At 34.8% G+C, this 24,561-nt stretch overlaps 2 protein-coding genes across 2 annotated transcripts; both read right to left on the bottom strand.

The window, feature by feature from the left end:
- Positions 1 to 588: 588 nt before the first annotated feature.
- LOC141519505 (olfactory receptor 5B2-like) lies at positions 589 to 1,533 on the bottom strand. Its single transcript, XM_074231729.1, has one exon. It carries the CDS (start codon positions 1,531 to 1,533, stop codon positions 589 to 591), a length of 945 nt encoding a protein of 314 aa, XP_074087830.1.
- A 9,905-nt stretch (positions 1,534 to 11,438) lies between these two features.
- LOC141519504 (olfactory receptor 5B12-like) lies at positions 11,439 to 12,425 on the bottom strand. The gene has a single exon (XM_074231728.1). The coding sequence runs from the start codon at positions 12,420 to 12,422 to the stop codon at positions 11,439 to 11,441; it is 984 nt and encodes a 327-aa protein (XP_074087829.1). The 5' UTR covers positions 12,423 to 12,425.
- Between the last annotated feature and the right edge of the window lie 12,136 nt (positions 12,426 to 24,561).

Raw genomic sequence — 24,561 nt, 5'->3', positions numbered from 1 at the left:
TGAAATATAATTATAGTACATAAAGCAGCATAAATAGTCAATATCTATATTAAAAATAGTTATAATACCTTTTTGCATCATCAATGTATGAACTGAATCTTCATCTAGTTTAGAAAGGCCAGAAATAAGCAGCATAAAGCTATAAAAGAAATTTTAAATGACTGAAATAGGAAGATATCATTAGAATCATAATCACTAGTATGGTTAGTAGAATCAAGTTATCACTCATATCATATTAAAGGGAAGAAAAGAACCATTTATTATTAGGTATGACCTCAAATTCTTAAATTTAATCCTTAAAACCCTAAAGTGTTCTCATAATAATAGTACAAATGACGAAATAAAAGATGAAAGAAATTAAATGATTTGTTCAGGGACAAAAACAGGAAAATATGATAAACATTTCCATCTGATCTCTGATTTCAATTACAATACTGTACAATGCTTCCTCTGAAAAAATTAAATTATTATTTTTTATTTCATAAATTAATATGTATTCAAAGCTATAACCTAGATATCGGAGATTCATACTGGGGTATCTGCCCAATTAGCATTGATGAAGTACAATTTCAAATTCTAAAAGTATCATCAAAACTTCTCTACACCTAATGGATATTTTCTCCCAGTAGCTTTCCTAAAAGCATTCTTGACTTCTTTGTTCCTCAAGCTATAGACTAGCGGATTTAGCATGGGAATGACCATGGTATAGAATACAGATGCCATTTTGTCTGTGTCCATGGAATGACTTGAACTGGGCTGGAAGTACATGAAGATGATTGTCCCATAGAAAATGGACACAGCTGTGAGGTGGGAAGCACAAGTAGAGAAAGCTTTATGCCGACCCTCAGAAGAATGAATCCTGAGGATGGCAATGAATATGAAGACATAGGAAGTTACAATTACCAAAAGGGCAAAAGAGACATTAAATCCTGCAAAAATAAAGACCACTGCCTCACTGATATGAATATCAGAGCAGGAGAGAGCCAAAAGTGGGGGGATGTCACAGAAAAAGTGATGGACTACATTTGAATTACAAAAGGTGAGGTGAAAGGTACATCCAATGTTAATGGATGACTGAAGGAAGCCACAAATGTAAGCCCCAATAGCAAGATGAATACACATACTCAATGTCATGGTAGTGGTGTAATATAAGGGTTTACATACTGCTGCATGGCGATCATAGGCCATCACAGCCAGAAGAAAACAGTCCACGCTGGCAAAGGCCACAAAGAAGAACATTTGTGCAGCACATCCATTATAAGAGATGACTTTGTCCCCTGTGAGGATTCCAGCTATTACCTTGGGAGTAACAGCTGAAGAATAACCAAAATCCACCAAAGAGAGGTTACTGAGAAAAAAGTACATTGGGTTGTGAAGATGGGAGTCCAAGGAGATCAGGAGTATCATGCCAAGGTTGCCCAGTAGAGTGATCAAATAAATCAAGGTGAAAATTATGAAGAGAGGGATCTGAAGTTCTGGAGCATCTGTTAACCCCACAAGAATGAATTCATTCATCTCTGAGTAATTTTTCATAGATGCTCTTTCAGGGTCGGGACAATCACCTGTGATAAGAGAGAAGCTAACATAAGTACCTCAGCATAGTTAATTCTGAAACAAAACTGATGATCAGAGACATATTTCATATTTTTAAAGGGGAATAGGAGCCTGAGAGAACAGGAAAATCTAGGTGGTCATCATGGTTGCACCACCCATAAATTCTTGAGTAATGTTTCTAACGTTTTTTTCTACTACTAAAGGATTACTAATTCCAAAGGTATAGTAGTAAATCTCATTCTCAGAGAAAGTGTCTTTGTTCTAATGGTGCTATAATTATCCCTACTTTGTAGATGAGAAAATCAAGCTAAAAGATCGGGCCCCAAGGAACAAGCTACTAAGACTTTGAAGCTAGATTTGCATTCAGATCATCTTGACTCCAAAACCAAAAATCTATCCCCTGGGTAACTCCACTAAGAACACATTCTAGAAAGAGTTTTGGGTCTAAATTCTACCTCAGATATTTTACTAGTTGTATAGCCCTGACAATTTCCCTTGACTTTTTTATTCTCTATTTTATCACCTGTAAAATGGTAATATAAATATCCCTTTTATAAAGAGTCCTGAGATTAAATTGAGTCATTGAATCAAACCATTATTAAAGATGAGCTGAGATGATTGAGAATAGAAACCAGACATCTCACCTCCAGAGTTTAACACAGTTCCCTGCAAATGGCAGGACCCTCAAAAAGGCTTGTTAAGAAGTTTTTGAAGTTTCACTAATATTAAACAACTTTGACTTAATTCTTTTATAGGTAAGCCATTTTCAGTCATATCTGAACATTCATGATTCCATTTGGGGTTTTCTTGAGAGGATACTGGAATGGTTTGCCATTTCTTTCTCCAATTCATTTTATAAATGAGAAAACTAAGGAAAACAGTGTTAAGTGACATGCCTAAGTACAGTTAATACCAGTCTGAGGTTAGATAAGAACTCAGGAAGATGAATCTTCTAACAAGAGGCCTGACACTCTATCCACTGTACCATCTATCTGTAACCTCTCAAAAGTCTCTCATTATAATTAGTCTCATTATATTTTGATCCTAGATTATAGATGAGAAAAATGAGACTGGAATAATTTGACTGTGATCAAAGGGGAAAGCAGTTGGACACAGCTGTCCCTCCTTCCTATCAACTATGCCATAATATTCTTCAGATAAACCCTGAAATTGTAGGTTGGGTTTCTTAGTACTTACTTATTTGGAGAAATAGAAATGGAGCTCAGGACAGTAGAAACAGACAAACACCTTCACATGTAGCTCTTGAGTTTGAAGTCCTATTCCTAGGAAGAAAATTATTTTGTTGAAAAAATTGCTCCCCCTTCCCTAATACTATGTTCAATGATTTCTATTTCAAGAGAAATCCTTTTTCTCTGCTAATTTGTATAACAATAGAATTAGGACATTTCTCCTCTGCAGATTCTCAGAACTAATAATGATTGAATGATTGAGAGACTCCAGCAAATAACTCTAGAAGTGCATCAATTAGATAGGAGTGAGTGAAGGTAAAAATCTAAGAGAAGCTTTAAACAGATCTAGACACAAAGAAACACTTAGGAGACCTTATCACCTTGGAGAAACCTGGCAGTTCTTCACTCAGTTCATGAACACAACACATCATTAACTCTGCTGTGACCATGGGGATCAAGTCTTGATTGTCTAAAGAGACCATGTTCTCAGAGGTATCTTTTGTCATTCCTAATTCAATGCAATTTGTGTTAGCTATTGTTAGTTCATACAAGGAAGAATCCCTAGAGGAGGCGATATGAAGGCATAACTTCAGATTATATAACTTTCATAGGCATGAAGAGAGAATGCATTATTAATCAAAGAAATGATAGATGCTATTTAAAAATTGAAAAAATGCATGAATGAAATTAATATAGCTTAAATAAAAAGTAAAGCAGTTGACTGGTAAACAATAGTTGTATCAAATATCTTTGGAAAGGTTCTGATACGCAAAATATAGAAAGAAATGCATAAGACCAAAAGCCATTCCCCAATAGATAAGAGGTCAAAGTATGTGAACAAAATGTTCTTAAAAGAATTGCAAAACATGAAAGAATATATATGTACATAATTATATGTATATATATATATATATATATGCATTTCTATCTATCTTATCTATCATTTATTGCTTCAAACCCAGAAACTCAGATTTCTCATTACACTAAGCAAATCAAGAGATGACAGAATTTAGGAATAGTCAATATTTTATGGGTTGTCAAATGATAGGCATATTTACTTACTTATTCATTGGTAGAAATGTTCATTGAACAGACAGTTTTTGTAAATTTAAAAATTATGCAGAGAGTGACTAAAATGTTCATATATTTTGATCCAGAGATAGTGTAGCTATGTGTAAAGTCCAGGAGGGTTAATTTTTTAAAAGACAATATACATATAAATAATTATTTCTAAAATATTTAGAGATGTATTTTTGAATAATCTAAAAATAAACAAGTAGATATCCGAAAATGGAGAAATTGCTAAACAAATTTTGACATGGGAATACAATACAGTATTCTTGTGCAAGAAGAAATAATAAATATTTTGAATACAGAAAATCATGACGAATGTTACATGGGCTGATATAAAGTGAAGGTAATTGAATAGGAGGAACAATAAACATGATTGCAACAAAGTTAATAGAGACACTAGTAATGGAAATAATTCAATCTTAATGCTGCAGAATTAAATATAAGAAAAATATCTCCCTAATTCTGCTCAACATGTGGAACTCTAGATTTGAAAGAATTCCTATATTTTTATACTCTTTCTCTATGTTGGCTAATTTTACTGTAATTGATTATTGCTGATGAGAGGAGGCAAGATGGTAAATTAAAGGCAGGAACTTGAACTCTCACAAATTCTCTGAATGACTTTAAAATAACATTTCAAATCATATTCTGGAGTGACAGAATTAACAAATGATCATGATGAAACAATTTTAAAACCTGAGTCAAATTAGGAAATCTGCAGAAAAAGTCTGTCTCACTGGGGAGATACTTGGATCAGAAGCTCAGTACTATGTAGACTGCTTGATGGCATGCCAACAGCAAGCCATGGAGGCATTTGCATCAGCTGCAGTGGTAGCAAGCTCAGAGCTTTCAATCCACACAAGATAAGAGAGTTGGACAATTGGCTATAAGGAGATTACAAAGGACCCTACACTGGCCCTGGGTGTAAGAACCCATTACATTGGCCATCCAGAGGTCTGAGTCTCAGGCCAAGGGTAAAGAGGAAAATAAGTGAAATAGCACAGATGCCATGGAACAGGGTTCCTGGGTCACAGTATGAGCAGGAAGCCTGGTATCGGGCCTAAGGTAGAAAGGAATACTAAAATGCTTGTGGCTTCAGGAGAGCAGAGGACCTGGTCACAGTGCCAGGGGAGAGAAGAATGCTCCTGGTTACTAAGTGTATAGATTGCAGACTAAAGAAAGCAAGTAGTACCTATATCTCTTCTTAGATCCAATAACCTTGGAATAGCAAAAAAAATAAATTTTAATTTACAGTCCTCTAAACCTTTTTCTGAATATAGTAGCATGAAAATATCAAGTCTGGGACAGTGTTTCTTCCAACCTAGAAGCAGAGCCCAACTTTAACAAGTCAAGGAATAGGCTGGAAAATGAGTAAACAACAAGAAAAAAATGAACGATTATAGAAATTTATTATTGTGACAGGAAAGATCAAAATATAAACTCAGAAGACAGTAATGTCAAAAGAGTTACTTGAAAAGACTTAAAAAACCTGAATTGGACATGAGCCCCAAAAGAATTTCTGGAAGGCTCAAAGAAGATTTTAAAACTCAATTAAAAGAGAGGTAGAGGAAAAAAACAGGAAAAAATAAGTGATGCAAGATAATTGCTCTGAGGTCACAGAAATTTGAGCTTTCTTGATGAAAACTATTCCCAAAGAAAGGAAAGCAGGATTTTTCTCATTCTCTATTTCATTGTTTTTCTTACCATGAGTTTCAGGGAAAATTTATGTAAGAAAATTTAGGCATAGATTATATCCAGCACCTCCCCTAAAAAGAATTAATATAGTCCCTCCAAGGAAAAAAGATTTTAATATGTAAGGAAGATATAGATAGTAGAACAATTCTTTATTTCCTGCAATTAAAATAGGAAGAGCCAAAATTTTTAAGAAATTAGTTTAGATTAATGAATTACAGTATTTATTGGCATTCATATAATCCATGACCTTGAGGTTTTTTTAAGGGCTCTCTATATATTAATTGATGTGATATTCACAATAACCCTTGTAAGCTCAGTTGCTATTGTTTCTCATTCTATATACCTTTATAAATATTTAAAATTTGATTAACATGCATCCTAAATACTTTGGAGAATTAGTTAAATGGGACAAAAAAGAAGCTTGATATGGGTACAATTATTATAGTAATTGCTATAGCAATTTGTTTCTATATGTACTATTCTCACAATGTCTAAATTTGACCAGATGAAACCTAATAGGGTTGATTTTCCCCATCTTGATTTATTTCTGTTTCAGTTGAGTGTCAACAGTTTTGCCAAACACACAAGTCTTTTCGGCTTCATTTTTTTGTTTTTAATTATTTCATTTTTAAGACTATTATTTACAAGGAAATATGCAAAATCTCTCATTCTTAAAAAATGTTCTTGAATGGCAATAGTATACATGAAGCAGCTTTTGGTGTGAAGTCTAGTGTTTTAATGCTAATGCTATTAAAACCCTCAGTAATGTAAGACAAATCCCTACAAATGGCAAATATAAGTTCACTTGCTTCTAACAAAAAAAGTCATGAATTGAGAAATTATCACTGCAAATGTCCTAAATTATCTTCAAAAAGCATACAGAGACTTTCAGAAGACTCTAGACTTCAAGATATTGAATTATCTGCAATAAGAGTACAAATTTCTTGAGGTTGGAAGAACAGAGAGAAATCCAATTTGTTAAATAAAAAAAAAAACTTCTGTTGCACTAAAAACAAAACATAATAAAATATTATTTCTGTTCATGTGTCAGAGCATAAAATTATTTTAGTATAGAAAACTGGATAAATATGTATATTAAATTTACTTTTTTGATTCAAGTTCACAAACAATTATTCAGGAGAATAGCAGGTGATCCTTTAAGATCTGGGCATATTTGTCAGGCTATAAAATAAGCATCAGTAATGTTTTATGGATTGATTCCCCAAGAAAATGATTGTCTCTATAAAACATATTGATATACTGAAACATGCAATTTTTTCCAAACTCACAGAAATTCCTAAATGGAAATGAAAGAATGCAACACAAAAAGAAAAAAAAATCATGCCAAATATTGTGAAAGATTAAAATTTTTTTCTTTCTTTTATTTAAACAAGAAATGGAGAAAAACTTGCTTCAGCAGCCTGACAGATCAATTGATTTAAACTCCCTTGAAAATTCATGGGCTATAATCAAGACTAGATTGAGGCAATGAAATCTTTGTTAATGATATGCTTAATATCCAGTGTGATGGAGAGTTTCATGATGAAGAATTTAAAGGCATCAAAAACCTGTGAGATATATACTAAATTGTATAAAACAAATGATTTCACCAAAAAGGGTATTTTGAAGATTGTTAGGGTTTAAAAAAAGATATAAAATTGTTAAAATTAATTGTTTAAGATAATTTAAGATAGGATAGTACAAAATTATTTTATTCTATCGCTTATTAATTTACATTATATTATGTGATATACTTTCAAGATGTAAAGACAACATTTATCTCCAAGTTAAAATTTTTTTTCCAGTATATCTTAGTTCTTTAGTCCCTTCTGTTTCAGGATGATTGTAAGAGAACTATGTAATTTGTTGATGTCCCTTAGATTCCTTTTCATAACCTGGGATCCATCTTCTAATTTTGACTAACTTGTTGAATCTCTATTCCTTGGCTTCTCTTGACTCTGTATTCTAGAAAGTGACAGCCTAATTTTTGGCAAAAGGCTAACTTTAAGGACATTAGAACATTAAGTAGTGCTGCACTGACCTTACATCTGCAGATGTAAACTCCACTACTATTCAGGTGGAACATTCTTGAAACAATCTATAAAAGCTCTATTCAAATTGTTGGTCAGTGGAACAATCATGATCAGTTCTTTGATGGCATGGTTGCCTCCCATCTATATCTGATGTCTTTTCCTTCTTAAAGAAAATAATTTATTCCCTTAGTGGGTCATCTTCCCCCTCTATGACTTGCCTAGATCTTTCCCTCTTTACCTTTCCTTGTTCTTTTCCTTTAAATTTCAATAATAGCATCACTGACTTCTGGTAGTGGTGTCAAAGCGGCACTAATAAAAGTCATAATTACTCTTGATTTTATCTTTTACTGTTATAATCCAACTGAATTTCCTGATGGGTAATAAGTTGAAACTTGGATCAGTAATGTCACTAGCCAAGGGACGGAAAGGATAAAGTGTGGGACCTAGAATCAGAAAGACCTAAGTTCTAATTTGATCTCTGACATTTATTGGCTTATGACCTTTAACCCTCAAGGGAAAGTACTTGATTTCTATTTACCTCAATTTCCTCAGCTGTAAAATAAGGACAATATAATAATTCCTACATCACAGTGTTGTTGCCAGGATTTTAAAAGAGAAAATGCACTTGGTACATAGTATGTATTTAATAAAACCCTATTCCTTCCTTGTCTGTAACTCATAAGTTATGGTCAATTTTTTGTTGATCAGGGCTCAAATTAGAAGTCTTGGCAATAGCAAATTTATGGGCAGGGCATTTTTTTTTCACTAGTAAAGGAGAAATCCCCTCCTATGATGCCCTCTTTAGATCTATAAGCTTCTGACCAAAACCAGAAATAGGACTTTGGGTTCTGACATCAGTTCTCCAGTGGAAAAACTTTTCTTGCTGTTTTATGCTCAACAAGACTTTGATCCCACAAATGCAATGATGTTATAGATGCCAATATTCTCCCTTAAGAACTAGGTAGTAGTATTAGTTTCACATTCTCTTCTATTTTTTTATTTTTTATATTTTATTTTATTATTCCTTGGTCTGTTTAACTTCACTGACTTCCCCTTGCCCAATTCTAATTTTCAGAATAATTTTCTCACATTCTGAATCTCCTTTTCTAGTTGATTTTCTTTTCATAATCTTGCTTTTCTAGCATTGTTATTTTTTAGCTTTTGCTCAATTTCTTTTATGTGGTTTTAAAGTCTTTTTTTTGAGTTTTTCTATGAATTCTTTTTGAACAGGTGGCCATTTAACATTACACATTGAAACAAGAGGGATTTCATTATCTTCTTCTGAAGATGAAACTAGTCCTCTCTATTTCTGAGTTCTTTCTGTAGACTGTACTGGAAAGGATCTTACTCTCTGAGAACACTCCAATGGCTATAATCTTCACTTCTCTCTTCTGGCCTGGGGCCAGGATAGAGAACTCAGGTTTTCTATGAATTTCCAGTGCTAGCAATGTCCCTGTGTCACTGCTTCTACTCTCACCAGGCATGTGCCAGTTTTTTTTCCCCCCAGGACAGAGTTAGCAGCACAGCTGGGTCTGGCATACTTTATCAGCAGGACTTCCCTCCCTTCCCCCAACTCCCCAACACAGTCAAGGAGGTGAGAATTCTTGTGGCTGAGGCAGAAGTTGCCTCCCACCCTGACTGCCCCTAGGGTTTGTGTCCTGCAGATTTAAGGAACTAGCCTGGAGGTGTGTACTCCTCACTGAACCGAACCTCAGGGTCCAGGATCTTCAGATCTCTTCCAATTGTCTCAGGAGGATGACTGGCCCAACTCATTTTTGAGTGTCTACATTCAATGTCAGTTGCTTTATTTTTTATCTGTTTCTGACAAAATGGGGAGAGCTTCGATTTTCTTCCCTATTCTGCTATCTTCTCAGAATCCTTTACCAGTACCAGATTTTCAAACTTTAATACAAGGCAGTAATTATTAAAATTATCTGGTACTATAAGAAATAGAAAGTTAGTGGAATAGAGTAGACATACAATTTACAACAGCAAATGACCATAGTAACTTAATGTTTAACAAATGTAAAGACACGTTTTAGTGACAAGAATTCATCATTTGGTAAAAAAACATTGTTAAGAAAACTTTAAAGCAGCCTGGCAGAAATTGGACATTAGCCAAAAAATAAAGTTACATGATAACTTTATTATGTATTTAAAAGGCCTAATGAGTTGAATAACTAGATTTGTTATTAAATTTACAATCATCCTTTTTTTTCCTACTCTAGTATTTTATGGAAATGTTTTATTTCTTAAGTTCAGGATAAAATTAAAACATAATTTTAAAAAGGAGGTAGGAAAGGAGAGTGAGGCATGACCAGGAGCTGTTCAGCAAAGGGGAATCTTGTTACTTAAAACTGAAACCAGGCAGAGCAGCAGATTCAGAGTGTAGTTCAAAAGTCCAGTTTCTACTCTCTATATAAAAGTAAATGTGGGTTAAAGTTTAGTACTCTATTCCTTCAATTCAGGCAGTTGGTATCAGGTCTCTAAGTCTGATCCTCTTTAATTCTTTATTTCTGATAAAAAATATTTTATCAGTCTCTAATTGAGGTTTGTAAGTCTGAATTTTAGCTTCTGCCCTCCACAAGATGTGTCTCTCCAATTATAGATCTAAAGGCAGGTTCTTTTTAATTTTTTTTTATTTTTAAGGTTTTTTTGCTAGGCAATGGGGTTAAGTGACTTGCCCAAGGTCACACAGCTAGGTAATCATTAAGCGGCTGAAGTTGGATAGGAACTCAGGTACTTCTGACTCCAGGGCTGGGGCTCTATACACTGCATCACCTAGCTGCCCCATGGCAGATTCTTTTTGTATGAAACAGCATAATCCCCCTCTAATTGCATTGACAAGTGTGAGCATTCAGAGTTGGACTCCTGGACTCAACAAAGTTCAATGCACTATTCATTAAATGTTCATCACCCTTGAGTTGACATGCTAGCCCTTTGTAAAATCAAAGAATAAAAGGAGACTGCTGCAGAGATAATTTCCCGGAATGATAAGAAAAAATATTCACAGATGAGAATGATGCAAAATACAATGTGACAAAATCTGTGCAAGCAATTCACGGGGAATATGAGGAGGAAGATCAACTGAGGGAACCAAGCATGAGACTTTGTGGAAAATTTGCAATGGAGTCTGGGCTTTGAAGAAAGAGACTTAGACTCCAGGTGATAATGAGGATAAAGTATATTCCAGGTATGAGGGATGTTCCATGTGAAGGCCCAGCATCAGTGGAGTTTATTACAAAGTCAACTATTAGACTATGGGCCATCCTAAACTAGGGAGACTTTAAAGTGGATGCAATTATGTAGAAAACTCAGACAAAGAAAAGGCTGAAAGAAGTAAGACAAAAGTCATTAACCTCTTCCATGTTTTGTAACCATCCTAGTCTCACAAATTGCATAGAGCAGGCAAAATGAATGGCAGATTAATAGTAGTTGCCAAACCACAATTTCACTCATTTCTTCTTCCTTTTGAGAGATCCAGGGATATATTCATAAGCCAGTTAGGAATTATAAGGATTATAGCATGAGTTTCTGATTATAAGACAAACTGAGGAACTCACAGGAGTAAATAAATGACAGAGAAATTCAAAGTAAACATGATCTTACAAGGCTGATTTGCTATATTCTGTGACAAATCAAGAAATGACAATGTTCTTACTCATTTAATTCAAGTGTTGTAGAAAGGTTTATTTACCACAGCAATCACAAGTAAATGAAGAACAGAATATTTGATAGCCCTGAAAACAGACCTTTTGCTAAAATGGAGTCCAGTTAAAGTTTCAAAAACTGGCTAAACATCAAAGGCAGGAGAGAGGTTTACTCACTATATAGTACTCTTTTACTTTATATTGTGTTAGGTATTAGGAGATCCTGATGATAACTGGATAGGTTAAGACCAGCTGGCATGAGATACATGTTGTTCAGCAGGGAGAAATAGGGATGTGATGCCTAGAAAGGAGGAGTTGATGCTTTTCCTGAAAGCGTTCTTGACTTCTTTGTTCCTCAAACTGTAGACCAAGGGGTTCAGCATTGGAATAATCATGGTGTAGAACACAGATACCATTTTATCTATGTCCATGGAATGACTAGAGTTGGGTTGTAGGTACATGAAAATGATTGTCCCATAGAATATGGACACAGCTATGAGGTGGGAACCACAGGTGGAGAAGGCTTTATTCCGACCCTCAGCAGAACGGATTTTCAGAATGTCAATAAGGACAAACAGATAAGAGGTGAAGATGATGACGAGGGCAAAAGAGATATTGAGTCCTCCAAATATAAAGAGCACCCACTCATTTGTATGAATATCAGAGCAGGAGAGAGCCAGGAGAGGAGGAATATCACAAAAAAAGTGATGGACTATATTGGAACTACAGAAAGAAAGGCTAAAGGTATCTCCTACAAACACAGAGGAGGTCAGAAAGCCACAGATGTAGGACCCAACAGCTAGACGTGTACACACACCTGATGTCATGGTCATGGTGTAATACAGAGGCTTGCACACAGCCACATGACGATCATAGGCCATGGAAGCCAAGAAGAAACTTTCAATAGTGGTAAATGTCGCAAAGAAGAATAATTGTGTAGCACATCCATTGTAGGAGATGACCTTGTCCCCTGTGAGAAGCCCTGCCATCACCTTGGGAGTAACAGCTGAGGAGTAGCCAAAATCCACCAAAGAGAGGTTACTGAGGAAAAAGTACATGGGGGTGTGGAGTCGAGAATCCCAAGAGATCAGAGCTATAATTCCCAGGTTTCCCACCAGTGTGATGATGTAGATGAGGGTGAAAATTATAAAAAGGGGGATCTGAAGCTCTGGGGCATCTGTTAATCCCAGAAAGATGAATTCATTAATCTCTGAGCCATTCTCCATAGATACTACTGGCAAGTTAGGTCATTTACCTGTGACAAGAGAGAAAGCAGCAGATAAATGAACTGAGACACAAATGACTGAATCATAAAATATACCCACATATATCTATCTATCCTTCTATCTATCTTTCTATCTTTCTATCTAGTGAATGCTGAAAATTCAGATGTGAGGGAGGAGTGCCTAAATGACTTTCATAGAAATGATCCAGGACCTGTCATCTTACTGTTCTCAGATACCCCTTGATAGAGAGGCCCCTGAGACTCATTCTCAACTTTTCACTCTGTGAAATGTAATCCTTTCAGTCCTATTGCCACCCAGAGAGAGGAGACCCTGTGCTCTTCTGGTGAGTTAGAGGTGGGGTGTATTGTTGTAGAGAGCAGGACAGTTAGGCTTTTGTTAAGGAATAGGTTTCAATCTGATTAACACAAGAGAAACGTAATAGGAGAGAGAAATGAAAAAAAAGCTGAGAAAGGATCAAGAGGCAAATGCTGGTGGAACTTTGACAAGAGCATAGATAAAGTCATTTGAGGCCTACGAGAATAAAAGGGACTTGTTCAGGGAATGAAACTATCAATCACTAGATATGAACACCTGTCAACAAAGTATAGTTGCATAGTTATGGAAGTCAAAGCAATCAAAATGGTCACAGATTTGTTTCTCAATAAATTTCATCATTTCTAGGTTAAAATTTCTTTACATTATTTTCCCCACATGTTTCCAACACTTATCACCAAATCCATGGAATCATAAGGGGCTTTCACAAAGGACTGATGGTCATTGTGTCCTTTTTATTTGCTTTGTAAAATTCGAGCATATGAAATATCCATAGCAATATATATATATATATATATATATATATGTGTGTGTGTATATATATATATATATATATATATATATGTAGAGAGAGAGAGATGAAGAGATATAGATAATAGAGACATAAACCATATATAGACTTAGATAGAGATACAGTTATCAATACAGTTTCAGATATGGATATTCCCTAGAAGTTAGGCTTCTGGAGGTGAGCCTTTCTTCCCTAAGTCTGAATGATCTTTAGGAGCTAGACTTGGAGACTATCACACACCTACACTCATTGCCTTTAAAGTTTGGAAAGACCTGACAAATTTGCTTCCCTGCCATCATCCTAGAGAGCTCAGGGTTACTTCTGTTCCAAAATGAGGCATTAGAAAAAGGTGTGAGTGGAAGACATTAGTAGACCCATGAAATCTTTGTAAATTAGCACCATGAAACTCCCATTAATGATGAAAGAATCACATGATTTCATAGTATGCAGGGATCTCAGGGATCATTGAGTTTAATGCGTAAACTTCATAAAGGAAAAAAGAATCACATTGGCTGTAAACATCAGCAACAAAAGCAACTGTAATTGGAATATGAAATGAGAAGAATGATAGCCAAAAGATAGATAATTTTAGTGGCATATTAGAGCCCTACAAGTGATGATATGAAGAGATAAATTTGACTTTACATCTATCATTGGAACTTGAAAGTATAAGACATACCTGGAACATGCTTCTGAGAGGGTGTATAGCAATCAATGTAGAATAGGTAAAAGTACGTGTATTAGGTTGATAAAATCAAGAAAACAACATGAAAATGGCAAATGTTGAAGAAGCTACAAGAGGAAAAGCACATAAAAGCTCTTTTGGTGGAACAATAAATTAATCCAGCCATTATTGCAGTTACAAATGAATGATGCCTCTATTTAGTCTATATAGTAGTGAGAACAAAGAAAAAAGAAAAGAATAGCAAATGTACAAAAATGTTTATAACTGTACTTTTGGTAATCACAACACTGGAAATGATAGTCTTCATCTACTGGTGAATAGATAGGTGAATATTTGTGAATATTGTGAATTGGTGAATATATTCATCTATATCATAAGGAAATATAATACATGAATATAATCAAATGCTGTTACATATTGATAAACAATGAAAGAAATAATTTCAGAGAAACTTAGGAAGCAATGTATGAACTGATTCAGTCAAAAGAATAAAACCAGTAGATTTGTTGTTTCATTTTATCAGTCATTTTGAATCCTTCATGACTTCATTTAATGTTTTCTTGACAAGAATACCAGAGTGGTTTGCCTTTCTCTCCCCAACTCTATTTACAGATGAAGAACTAAGGCAAGCAATGCTAAATGGCATGTCTAGGGCCACACAGCTATTAAGTATCTGAGTTTAAATCAGAATTCTCCATGAAAAGTCTTCTTGACTCTAGGCTTGGCACTCCATCCACTTCACCATCTAGCTACTCCAAAGTCAGAAGAACATTTGTACAATAACAACACTGTAAAAGGGAAATTCTTTTTTATGACTTCAAATCACTGACTAATCCAGTGATAAAGCAAGATTACAGAAAATGTTGATGATGCATAGGTCTACCTCCTGAGAGGTCATACATTCAATTGCAGAATGAGATATCCAATTTTGTATGTGATCAATGTGTGTGTTTATTTTGCTATTCTATGCATATTTTTCTTTCTTTTTCAATTGGGGAAAGAAAGGAGGAAGGAGAAGGGAGATAAAATGTCTGTTAATTGATCAAAAAAGCAAAGTTCACCAACATTTTATATTAAGAAGAAATGCTAATGAGATTATATATCCAACAATCTAAGAGGTAAAATTGTCTAAATCATTGGGATGAAGAAACATTTGGAGATTTGCTGGCAGAAATAAAAGGAACGTTGTCATGGAAATAGGATTTGACTATTTGAGCTAGAAGAAGAAATATAAGAGTCTTTTAAAAAACAATTTCAATTTGGAGACAATTATAATATCATGATATGGTAAACAATTATAGATGCAATAAAGGGTATTGGAAGCAGTGGCATCAATTATTTGAAAATCTACTGAATCTCTCACTTATGATTTCTTGACTTTTTTTTAGGTTTTTGTAAGGCAAACAGGGTTAAGTAGCTTGCCTGAGGCCACACAGCTAGGTAATTCTTAAGTATCTTAGACCAGATTTGAACCCAGGTACTCCTGACTCCAAGGCCGGTGCTTTATCCACTATGCCACCTAGCTGCCATGATTTCTTGACTTGTTTTAAAGATAGATTCATATTTCAAAAAAAGCATAGAAATTCTGTTATAAATCTGTTTATCTAGAGGAAGGAACTGGTAATCAAAAAAATTAGAACTGCTGTTGTTAGTGATGAACTCAGCTTGGGGTTTCAGAGGTAACTACAGAGAATCCCATTTTTCATTCATGAAAGGAATAATTAAAATGATCAATTGATCAGGAGATTGCTGTTGATGAAATCTCCCTAAAATATATTTGATAATATGATAAAGTCTCTCATGAGATTCTTTTGAGAAAGATATAAGGAATTTTGCTAGGTGACAGTTCAATTAGTAAGACAGCACTAATTAAATTACAGAATCTTCAGCTCCAAATTTAATGTTTAAGTATTAATTTGTAAGATCTTCTCCAAAGAATTACCTTAATGTAATTGTAATAAAGATTAGCATTTTTATAATCTCTTAAGGTTGGTAAAATGCTTTACTCATTACTGCATTTGATTCTTGCAATGACCTTGTGAGAAAGATGCTGCTGTTAATCTACATTTTCCAGATGGGAAAACTGAAATAGAGTTTAAGTGACTTGTCTAGTGTCATTTAGGTAGCAAGTGTCTGTGACAGAATTCAAACTCAGGTCTACATTACTCCTAGTCTAATTCTCTAGCCATTGTTTAACATCATCTTATAAATGATTCTCCAATATGTTATCCCATGAGCTTATACTCTGTCTGATGCTATTTCAAAGAAATCAGTGATTTGGCCAAAGAGATTAATGGCAGAACTATCATATTTGCAGATGAAAAACAAGACAAGAAAGATAAAACTATTGTGTAAAATACTTAGAGAGCAGCCAGGTGACACAGTGGACAGACTTTGGAGTCAACTATATAGAGATATTAATGAATTTGTAAAAGCTAATGAGATAGAAAGTATATAGAAAGAAATGAAAAGACTCCAGACAGTATTGAGGGATAATCACACAAAAAGAAAAGATGCTATTCTTATAAAGGAGTAAAGGAAAAAGTAAAGAATCATTAGAATCTGGAGAGTATAGTCACAAAATATCCAGGGGGGGGGGGAGTACTTGGAAGATAGGGAGGACAATAGTTTCAAATGGGAAAAGACATGGGGAGAAAGAACTATTCAGATATGGAAATTAAATTTGATTTGGAAACTTAGAGGCCAATGTCATAAAAAAGGCTCATTAAATTTTCAGATGAAGTGAAGGTTAGAGAGAAATCTTGCTGAGTCCAGTTCCTTACTTACTCATCTGTAAATTGATCTAGGGCAAAGAATGGCAAACTACTCCATTATCTTAATCAAGATGACTGCAAATGGGGTCATGAAGAATTGAATCAAACTGAACAATAAAATACTTTTAGTTGAAACAAATAAATACAATTCAATAGAGAATTCAATAGAAATACAAATTTTGTACTTAGGTTAAAAATTCAAAGTAAAATTTTAGTAAAATTCCTTAGTAGTTTGAAAAAAATTGAATGAGGTTTTAAAAGATCTGCAAGATCATTCTTTCTTTTTTAGGATTTTTTTAAAGGGTTTTTTTTAGGTTTTTGCAAGGCAAATGGGGTTATGTGGCTTGCCCAAGGTCACACAGCTAGGTCATTATCAAGTGTCTGAGACCTGATTTGAACCCAGGTATTCCTGACTCCAGGGCCAGTGCTTTATCCACTGTTCCACCTAGCGGCCCTTGTACAAGATCATTCTAAAGGAACTACTATTCAAATAGATTAATACTATTTTTATCCTACATTCTAAGGTCTATTATGTAGCAAGAAGGTGATGAGTCTGCATCAGGAGTATTATAGATCTGGAGATCATAGATTTAGAGCTAGAAGGGACCTTCTACATCATCAAGTCCCATGCCCTCATTTTAAACTGATAAGGAAATTGAGGAAGAGAAAGGAAAAGTGAAATTACCTTAGGTCATGCAGCAGATACTACAGAGGACTTGTACACAGGAAGACATGAACTTGGATCCTGCCTCAAACATATAAATTACATGACTTTGGGCAAGTCACTCCCTCTTAGCTTCATCATCTGTAGAATGGTCATAATAATAGTAGAACCTGTCACAGAGGAGGATGAAATGAAATTATTCAAATATATATATATGTACATGTATATATACATATATTTCTATGTGCCTATGTATGTATAATATCTGTTTTATTATGTGTGTATGTACTCAAATATTGACAACGAGGTTGCAGAGTAGAGTGCTGAACCAGATTCAGGAAAACCTGAGTTCAATTCCAAGTTTAGACATAATTGATCTTGGAAAAACCACTTAATCCTTTTGCCTCACTTTCTCCATCTATAAAATGAGTTGGAAAAAGTTATGACAAGCTATCTTTGCCAAGAAAACCCAAAAGGGGCTGAGGTGTGAAGACATAAGACCTTTGGCTATAAATACACCAGTAAAAATGCGGCCATAGGCTAGGTCTGTGTACAGTGGGTTCAATTCTGATGATTATTCAATCATAAGACCTAAATTTTAATCCAGACTTTTTTTACAATTATTTTTTTTGTGCTTTGCAGAATATCATTTCACCCCATTCTTTGAACATCTGTAAAATGGGGATTAAAATCCTATGCTATATAAATCAGCAGATTTTTTTTTGCAAGGTAATGGGGATTAAGTGATTTGCCCAAGGTCACACAACAAGGCAATTAGGAAGTGTCTGAGGTCACATTTGTACTCAAGTCCACCTGGTCACAGTGCCAATGCTCTATGCACTGTGTCACCTAACTGCCCCCAAGTCAGCAGGAATAGGTATGTGGAATACCTGTTAAAACTTAAAATACTTTAGAAATGGAGACTGGAAGCCTTTAGTTATTATAATGGAGAGCATGGTCAGGTGAAAAGTAGAGAGGGAATGAAAATTAGATCAGAATGAGTCAGTGTGAGGTGATCTCAAGGCATTGCCTGATAAAGGGATCCAGACACCTTTGGGTGCCTCATTTTGTAATGATTAGACTATTTAGATAGATGTCTTCACCTTTCTGGAATCTTCCAAACCTGATATAGATTCTTTGCATCTTGTTTTGTTTCTTAGGATTTCCATACTCCAAAGGTTGTTTATATTCATCAATCAAGCACTATTAGGTTACAAATGATTTTAATCATTAAATAACATGGAAATATTGGGAAAAAGCAGTGACATAATTTCTAATGCCCCACAAATTATTATTATTACTGTATAATTAATAAAGCAATAGATCCCATCAAAAATTTTTATTCCTGCTAAGCCTAATTCATATAGTTCAGACAACTATTCAAAAGCTGTCCAGTTGGTTCAAAATCACCCAGTTCTGTTACCAATGATAAAATGATACTAAAGAGAAGAGAGTCGAAGCTGGCTCAACTGATCTAAATCATGTGGGCAGTGGGACATTGCCCATGACTTCATAGAGTGGGCATGAGCCATTAGAAATGAGAGTCATTCCTTATGCAGACTGAGGGGTTCACAGATAAATAATAGCTATCAGTTATATACAATAAGATGGTTCAGTAGATAATAGTTTTGGGATTAGAGTGAGGATGACTCAACTTCCTGAGTTCAAATCTGCCTTCAAAAACATGCTAAACCTGAGTAAATCTCTTATTCCTGTTTGCCTCAGTTTCTTCAATAGTAGGAGAAATGGCAAACCACTCCAAAACAATATCTTTTCTAAGAAAACCTTAAATGAGGTCACAAAGAATCAAAGACAACTGAACCACAGCAACAACCAATATTTAAATAGGACTTTTAAGTTTTCCAAGGTGCTTTACAAATATTTCTTAGGTTCCTTGTGTTTTTCTGTATAGCTTGTTTGCATATATCTGTTTGTCTCTTATCTCTCCTATTAGAAGATAAAGTCCTTGAGGTCAGGCACTATCTTGCTTCTTTTTGTATCCTCAATGTTTAGCAAAATTCCTGACTCAGGGTAGGAGTTTAATGAATTATTTATTTAATGAAATATTTGTTGACCAACTATGAAGATAGCAATGCTGGGTGATAATCATTATTATCTTCCTTTTGCAAATGAAGATATTGAGCCTGACAAAAGTTAAGTAACTTGTTCAGAATCACAAAGTCCATAAGATTCTGAAGCAGGATATGAATGCAGATTTACCTGAATCCAGGGTCATTGTTCTATCACCTTGCTATTTGGTTACCTATTTTATGTGATAATTAAAGAAAATGTGCTCTGGGTAGAATAAAAATAAAGCAAACAGATGACAGAGAGATAAATGCAGTATTTTCTAGTTCACTGGGCAGAAGATAGGAGTAGAAAGATTTAGAAATGTATTCTGCCACAGTCACTTCCTGGGCAATTCTATTTCCCTCTCTGATCCTCACTGCACTTATCTCTTAAAGGGAAATAATAAAATGTGTGTGGAACTTAATCTTCCTGTGATTAGCTTTAGACAGGGGAAAAAAGATATAGGATGTCCAACATTTTGATAACTGTAAGAGTGTATATAAATGTGAGCTGTTAGAATTACATGCATTCTAATATTTGTAGCTTCCCCAGAATTTTGCCATATTATTGACACAGATTAGGTATTTGTGGATTATATGGATTAGGTATTTGTTGTTTTATTAAGATATTCTTAGCATTAGAGTTCTGCCTTGATTCCCTTCAAAATACCTTCTCAATACTGTTTCCCTTGAATTACTGCAAAGAAATAAACTTTCAAAGCTACACATAAAATTGAAAATATTAATCTATGTCTATAAAGTGAACATAAATTTACATATTCAAAGTTCTTTTATGTGAACAAAACCATTTTCCATATATTAACTCATATAAATCTCATAGCAACCTGTTAAAGTGGATATTGTTATACCCATTTAGTGATTTTAGAAAGCGAAATTTAGATATCTAAGAGTCTTGAAATGATGACAAAGTGAACAAGTATCAGAGACAAGATTTGAACCAATTACATCTTGAATCCAAGTTAGAATACTATTCTTTATTTTAAATTTCCTTCCAAATAAACTATGAAGTTTTGAATTGAATGCCCCAGAACTTACCTGATATGTACAGAAAAGTAGATGTGACTCAGGAAAGGAGAAATGACCAAAAAATTTCCCATGAGGGTCTTGGATTTTTAGTGCCAAGTCCAGGAAGCTGGCAAAAATATTGGAAAATTTCTTCTCTAGTCATTGGTCTTATGTTCAAATATCCCTACATATGAAGAGACCACATTGAGCTTGTATGGATGATAGCAGTGTTGTGATTTACCCTCCAGCTCAGTATTTTAATGAATGATAGGAAGCAAATGAAAGATTTAATGACTCAAGTGATTCTGACCCACCAGGAGGTAGAGTAAAATACCTTAATGATGAAGTCTATCAATGCTAATAGATGAAGTCAAGGTTCAGAAATTAACTTTATGCATATTTGGGAGCTTCTCAACTCTTAGGAGATGATGCTTCATCCAGCTCTTAGGAAATGGTGCCCCCTTAGAGACATTTGGCAGCTCTACCACCAATTCATGAAAAAAGCAAGTCATTAATTCTGCTGTGATCATAGAGGACACACCTTGATTATCCAGGGAGACTATTTTCTCATGGGTATTTTATTATTTTTAGATTGTTGTTCAGCAAACTGGGGTGAAAACTAAAGGAATGACACTTATATCTTCTCTACATTTCTCTTGAATGCTTTCATTGTCTTTTGGTCAGAGTCTTATATACTTTCAGTGTGTTAAATGTGTTCATATGTAGGGTAAAGTATAATAACCATTCCTCTGGTCTGTGCTTACTAAGCTATGGACCCCAATTTGTTTCTGGTTAATACAGCTAGAGAAGGAAACAGCAAGTCACTCTAATATCCTTGCCAAGAAAATCCCAAAGGGAATCACAAAGAGATAGACATGATGGGAAAACTAAATAAAAACAACAATGCAACTGTAGACTTATATGTTAAGTTAAGCAGCAGACCTCCAGAAAACAAAGATTAAACCTCAAAATGACCAACAGTCTTGCCCATAGTATGGGGAAGCTGGCCTCAAAGCAAACCTTTTGTCATAGGCTTTTAAGCACTGAAAATATAGATTTCATAGCTGAGTCAGACAATTGTCCCTTCTCAGCCTGAGAGAAGTTGAACTACCATGATTTTTGTGCCAGTAGATGGACTAGAATCATGCCCAGAAACTTTGAAGACACAGTCTGTGATCTAGGGAAGAGGGAAGAACCTGTGTGGAGAATTAGGCTTCCTAAACCTCAACCAACAATTCAGTGGGAGATATGAGTCTTTGTAAATCAACGAGTTAGAGAATTTCAACTTATGTAATTCTATCTCCATTGCCTAGTTCATAGTGGATTCGAAATTATTGTATATTTATAGATTGGTGGTTCCCATATGGTAATTCTATTTCACCATTGTCATGAAATTCCTAATTTTGAATTGGAAAACACTAAAAAGTTCCCATCCTTTAACTATGCAGATAGTTAAAGCCCACAAAGCTGATCTTACTTGTCTAAGGTCATATGATAGTGAATATCAGAGGTAGGATTTGATCTCAATTGTTGTCACTTCTACACTACAATGTACTAATGAAGAATATCTTTCCTAGGTGTCTACAAATCAATGGGAGGGACTTTCTTAAGGTTCCATGGCTAGTAAGTTTTAGTGTTGACATTCAAATACAAATTTCCCAATTCTCTTATTATACTCTTCTTTATTATATCATACTCTATCTAGTAAAGGTAGATCTGAGCTTAAGAATACTTAAGATCATGGCATGAGGAGCAGAGTCTAGAGAAAGAAGGTTCAGACTTCTTAAGAAAAATACTAAGGGGATTCTGGGAAGATGGGGGAGTATGCCAGAAAGTTCCAAACTCTCCAGACGTTCTCCACTAACAAGTCAAAAAAAAATATACCTTAGGTTGAAAGTAGAGTGGCAAAAATAAATAAAAGTTGTGAAAGTGTTCTTCTGGGACACCCAAAGATATGAAAAAAGATCGCTGATAGAAGTTCCACTGGCAAAGTAAAATGTAAACATTAAGCCAAATCCCTGAATTTTTAAGAGGTGAGCCCTAGGGACAACCAGAAGTGGGAAGCCACCTACCTGGAAGTCTTGTCCAAGATTGGTGAGAATAGCAGGGAACTTCTCCTAATAAAGGATGCCCGGCTCAGCTGTGCAGCCACCTCAGTCCTGGGCAAGAAGGAACCAACATGTACTAGGTGAGGGCAAAAGCAGTGGCAGGGACACTGCTGACTGTGGACAATTACTGAAGACTTGCGTTCTTGGTCTTGGTTCCAGGCTAGAAGGAAGAACTGAAGATTATAACCACTGGGGAGTTCTTGGGGAGTAAGATCATTTCTAGCAGTGTGCTTAAGGACCCCAGCTCTGGTTTAGAGGGAAGGGGAGAAGAGTGCAGAGGTTGGACCCAGGGAAAAGCTCCTGAGGTCAGAGATACCATCCCCTACAACATCACAAGAATAGAGTTGAATATAAGAAAAAACTAATTATTTTTAAATGAACAGGTAAAGAAGAAAGAATCCAACTATTGACAGTTATTAGAGGAATGATGAAGACCACAGTTCATCTTGAAAGAAAGATGCTAAAGCAAAAGCAAAAAAAGCCTCTCCTACCCAAAGTATAGTATTAAATGGCTACCTGCTCAAAAAAAGGACTTGATAAAGACTTTAAAAATCAAATAGGAGAGACTGAGGAAAAACTGAATAAGAGCAATCAAAGAAAAAAGAAGAAAATTGTAAAAAGGATCTCCTACCTAGAATAGGAGATCCAGAATCTTAAGGAAGAAAATGAATCTTTGAAAATTAGAACTGAGTAAGAGGAATCCAGTGAAGTTACAAAAGATAAAGAAAAATAAAACAAAATACAAAGAAGAAAAAAAACAGAAGAGAACAGTTCACAAGCGAAAAGAACAGATTTGGAGAATAGATCAAGAAGAGAAAACATAAAAATAATTGAGCTGCATGAAAGTTATGATAAAAAAAAGAAATGAATCTTGACACAATAATTAAAGAAATAATTAAATTGTCCTGAATTTTTAGAATAAGAGAGGAAAGAAGAAAAAAAATCATTGCTCACCACCTGAAAATGATCCTATGAGGAAAACTGAGAGGGACCTCCTAAATAAATTCAAAACCTCAAGGATAAGCAGAAAATATTAAGAGCAATTAGAAAAGCAAAATTAAATCCGGCAGAACCATAATTAGAGTCACATAAGACCTAGCGGTGGCTACTTTAAAAGACTGCAGGTCTTAGAACATAACACATTGGAGAGAAAAACAACTGTGGTTGTGGCCATAAATAATCATACCCAGCTACTATTATGATCTGAAGTAAAAAAATGAACATTCCACAAATAGCCAGACTCAGAATTTTATTGCAAAAAGTCCTGAACTTAATAGAAAATTTGACATACAAGAACCAAAAGAAATAGAAAGTAAACATCAAAGACTAATTACAAGACATTCAATATGGTGAAATTAATTGTTTTCTATATATGAAAATATAAACCATATGGCCAAGATGTTTATTAGTAATTGAGTAGTTAGAAGAAAAGTTGGGAGGGTAGAGCTGAGTAGGATTGAATTTTTTAAGGTAAAGTGATCTAGATAAAGATATAGAAAAAGAGTTATCATTATATACAAATGACATATGAGAAAAATTGAAGAAAGGAATTAGATGGGGAAGAGAGCTGGTGGTTCTGGAAACTTAGTCTCATCCAAAATTGGTTAAAGGTGAAGATCTATGTCTATCTACCTCTCTCTCTCTCTCTCTCTCTCTCTCTTTCTATCTTTACCATCTCTATCTCTATCTTTATCATCTCTATATCTATACACGCACACACATATATACACATGCATCTATCTTTCTATCCCTCTATCAATCTTTCTATTTATATGGTTTTAAAAGTTTTCTAAATTTGGAAAGAAGGGGCAGCTAAGGTGGCACAGTGGATAGAGCACCAGCCCTGGAGTCAGGAGGATCTGAGTTCAAATCCGGCCTCAGACACTTAATCATTACCTAGCTGTGTGGCCTTGGACAAGCCACTTAACCCCATTGCCTTGCAAAAAACCCAAAACACACAGACACACAG

The sequence above is a fragment of the Macrotis lagotis genome, chromosome 3, assembly GCF_037893015.1.
Source record: "Macrotis lagotis isolate mMagLag1 chromosome 3, bilby.v1.9.chrom.fasta, whole genome shotgun sequence".
NCBI lineage: Eukaryota > Metazoa > Chordata > Mammalia > Peramelemorphia > Peramelidae > Macrotis > Macrotis lagotis.
Note: the sequence above shows the minus strand (reverse complement) of the source record. Positions and strands in the feature narration are given on the sequence as shown.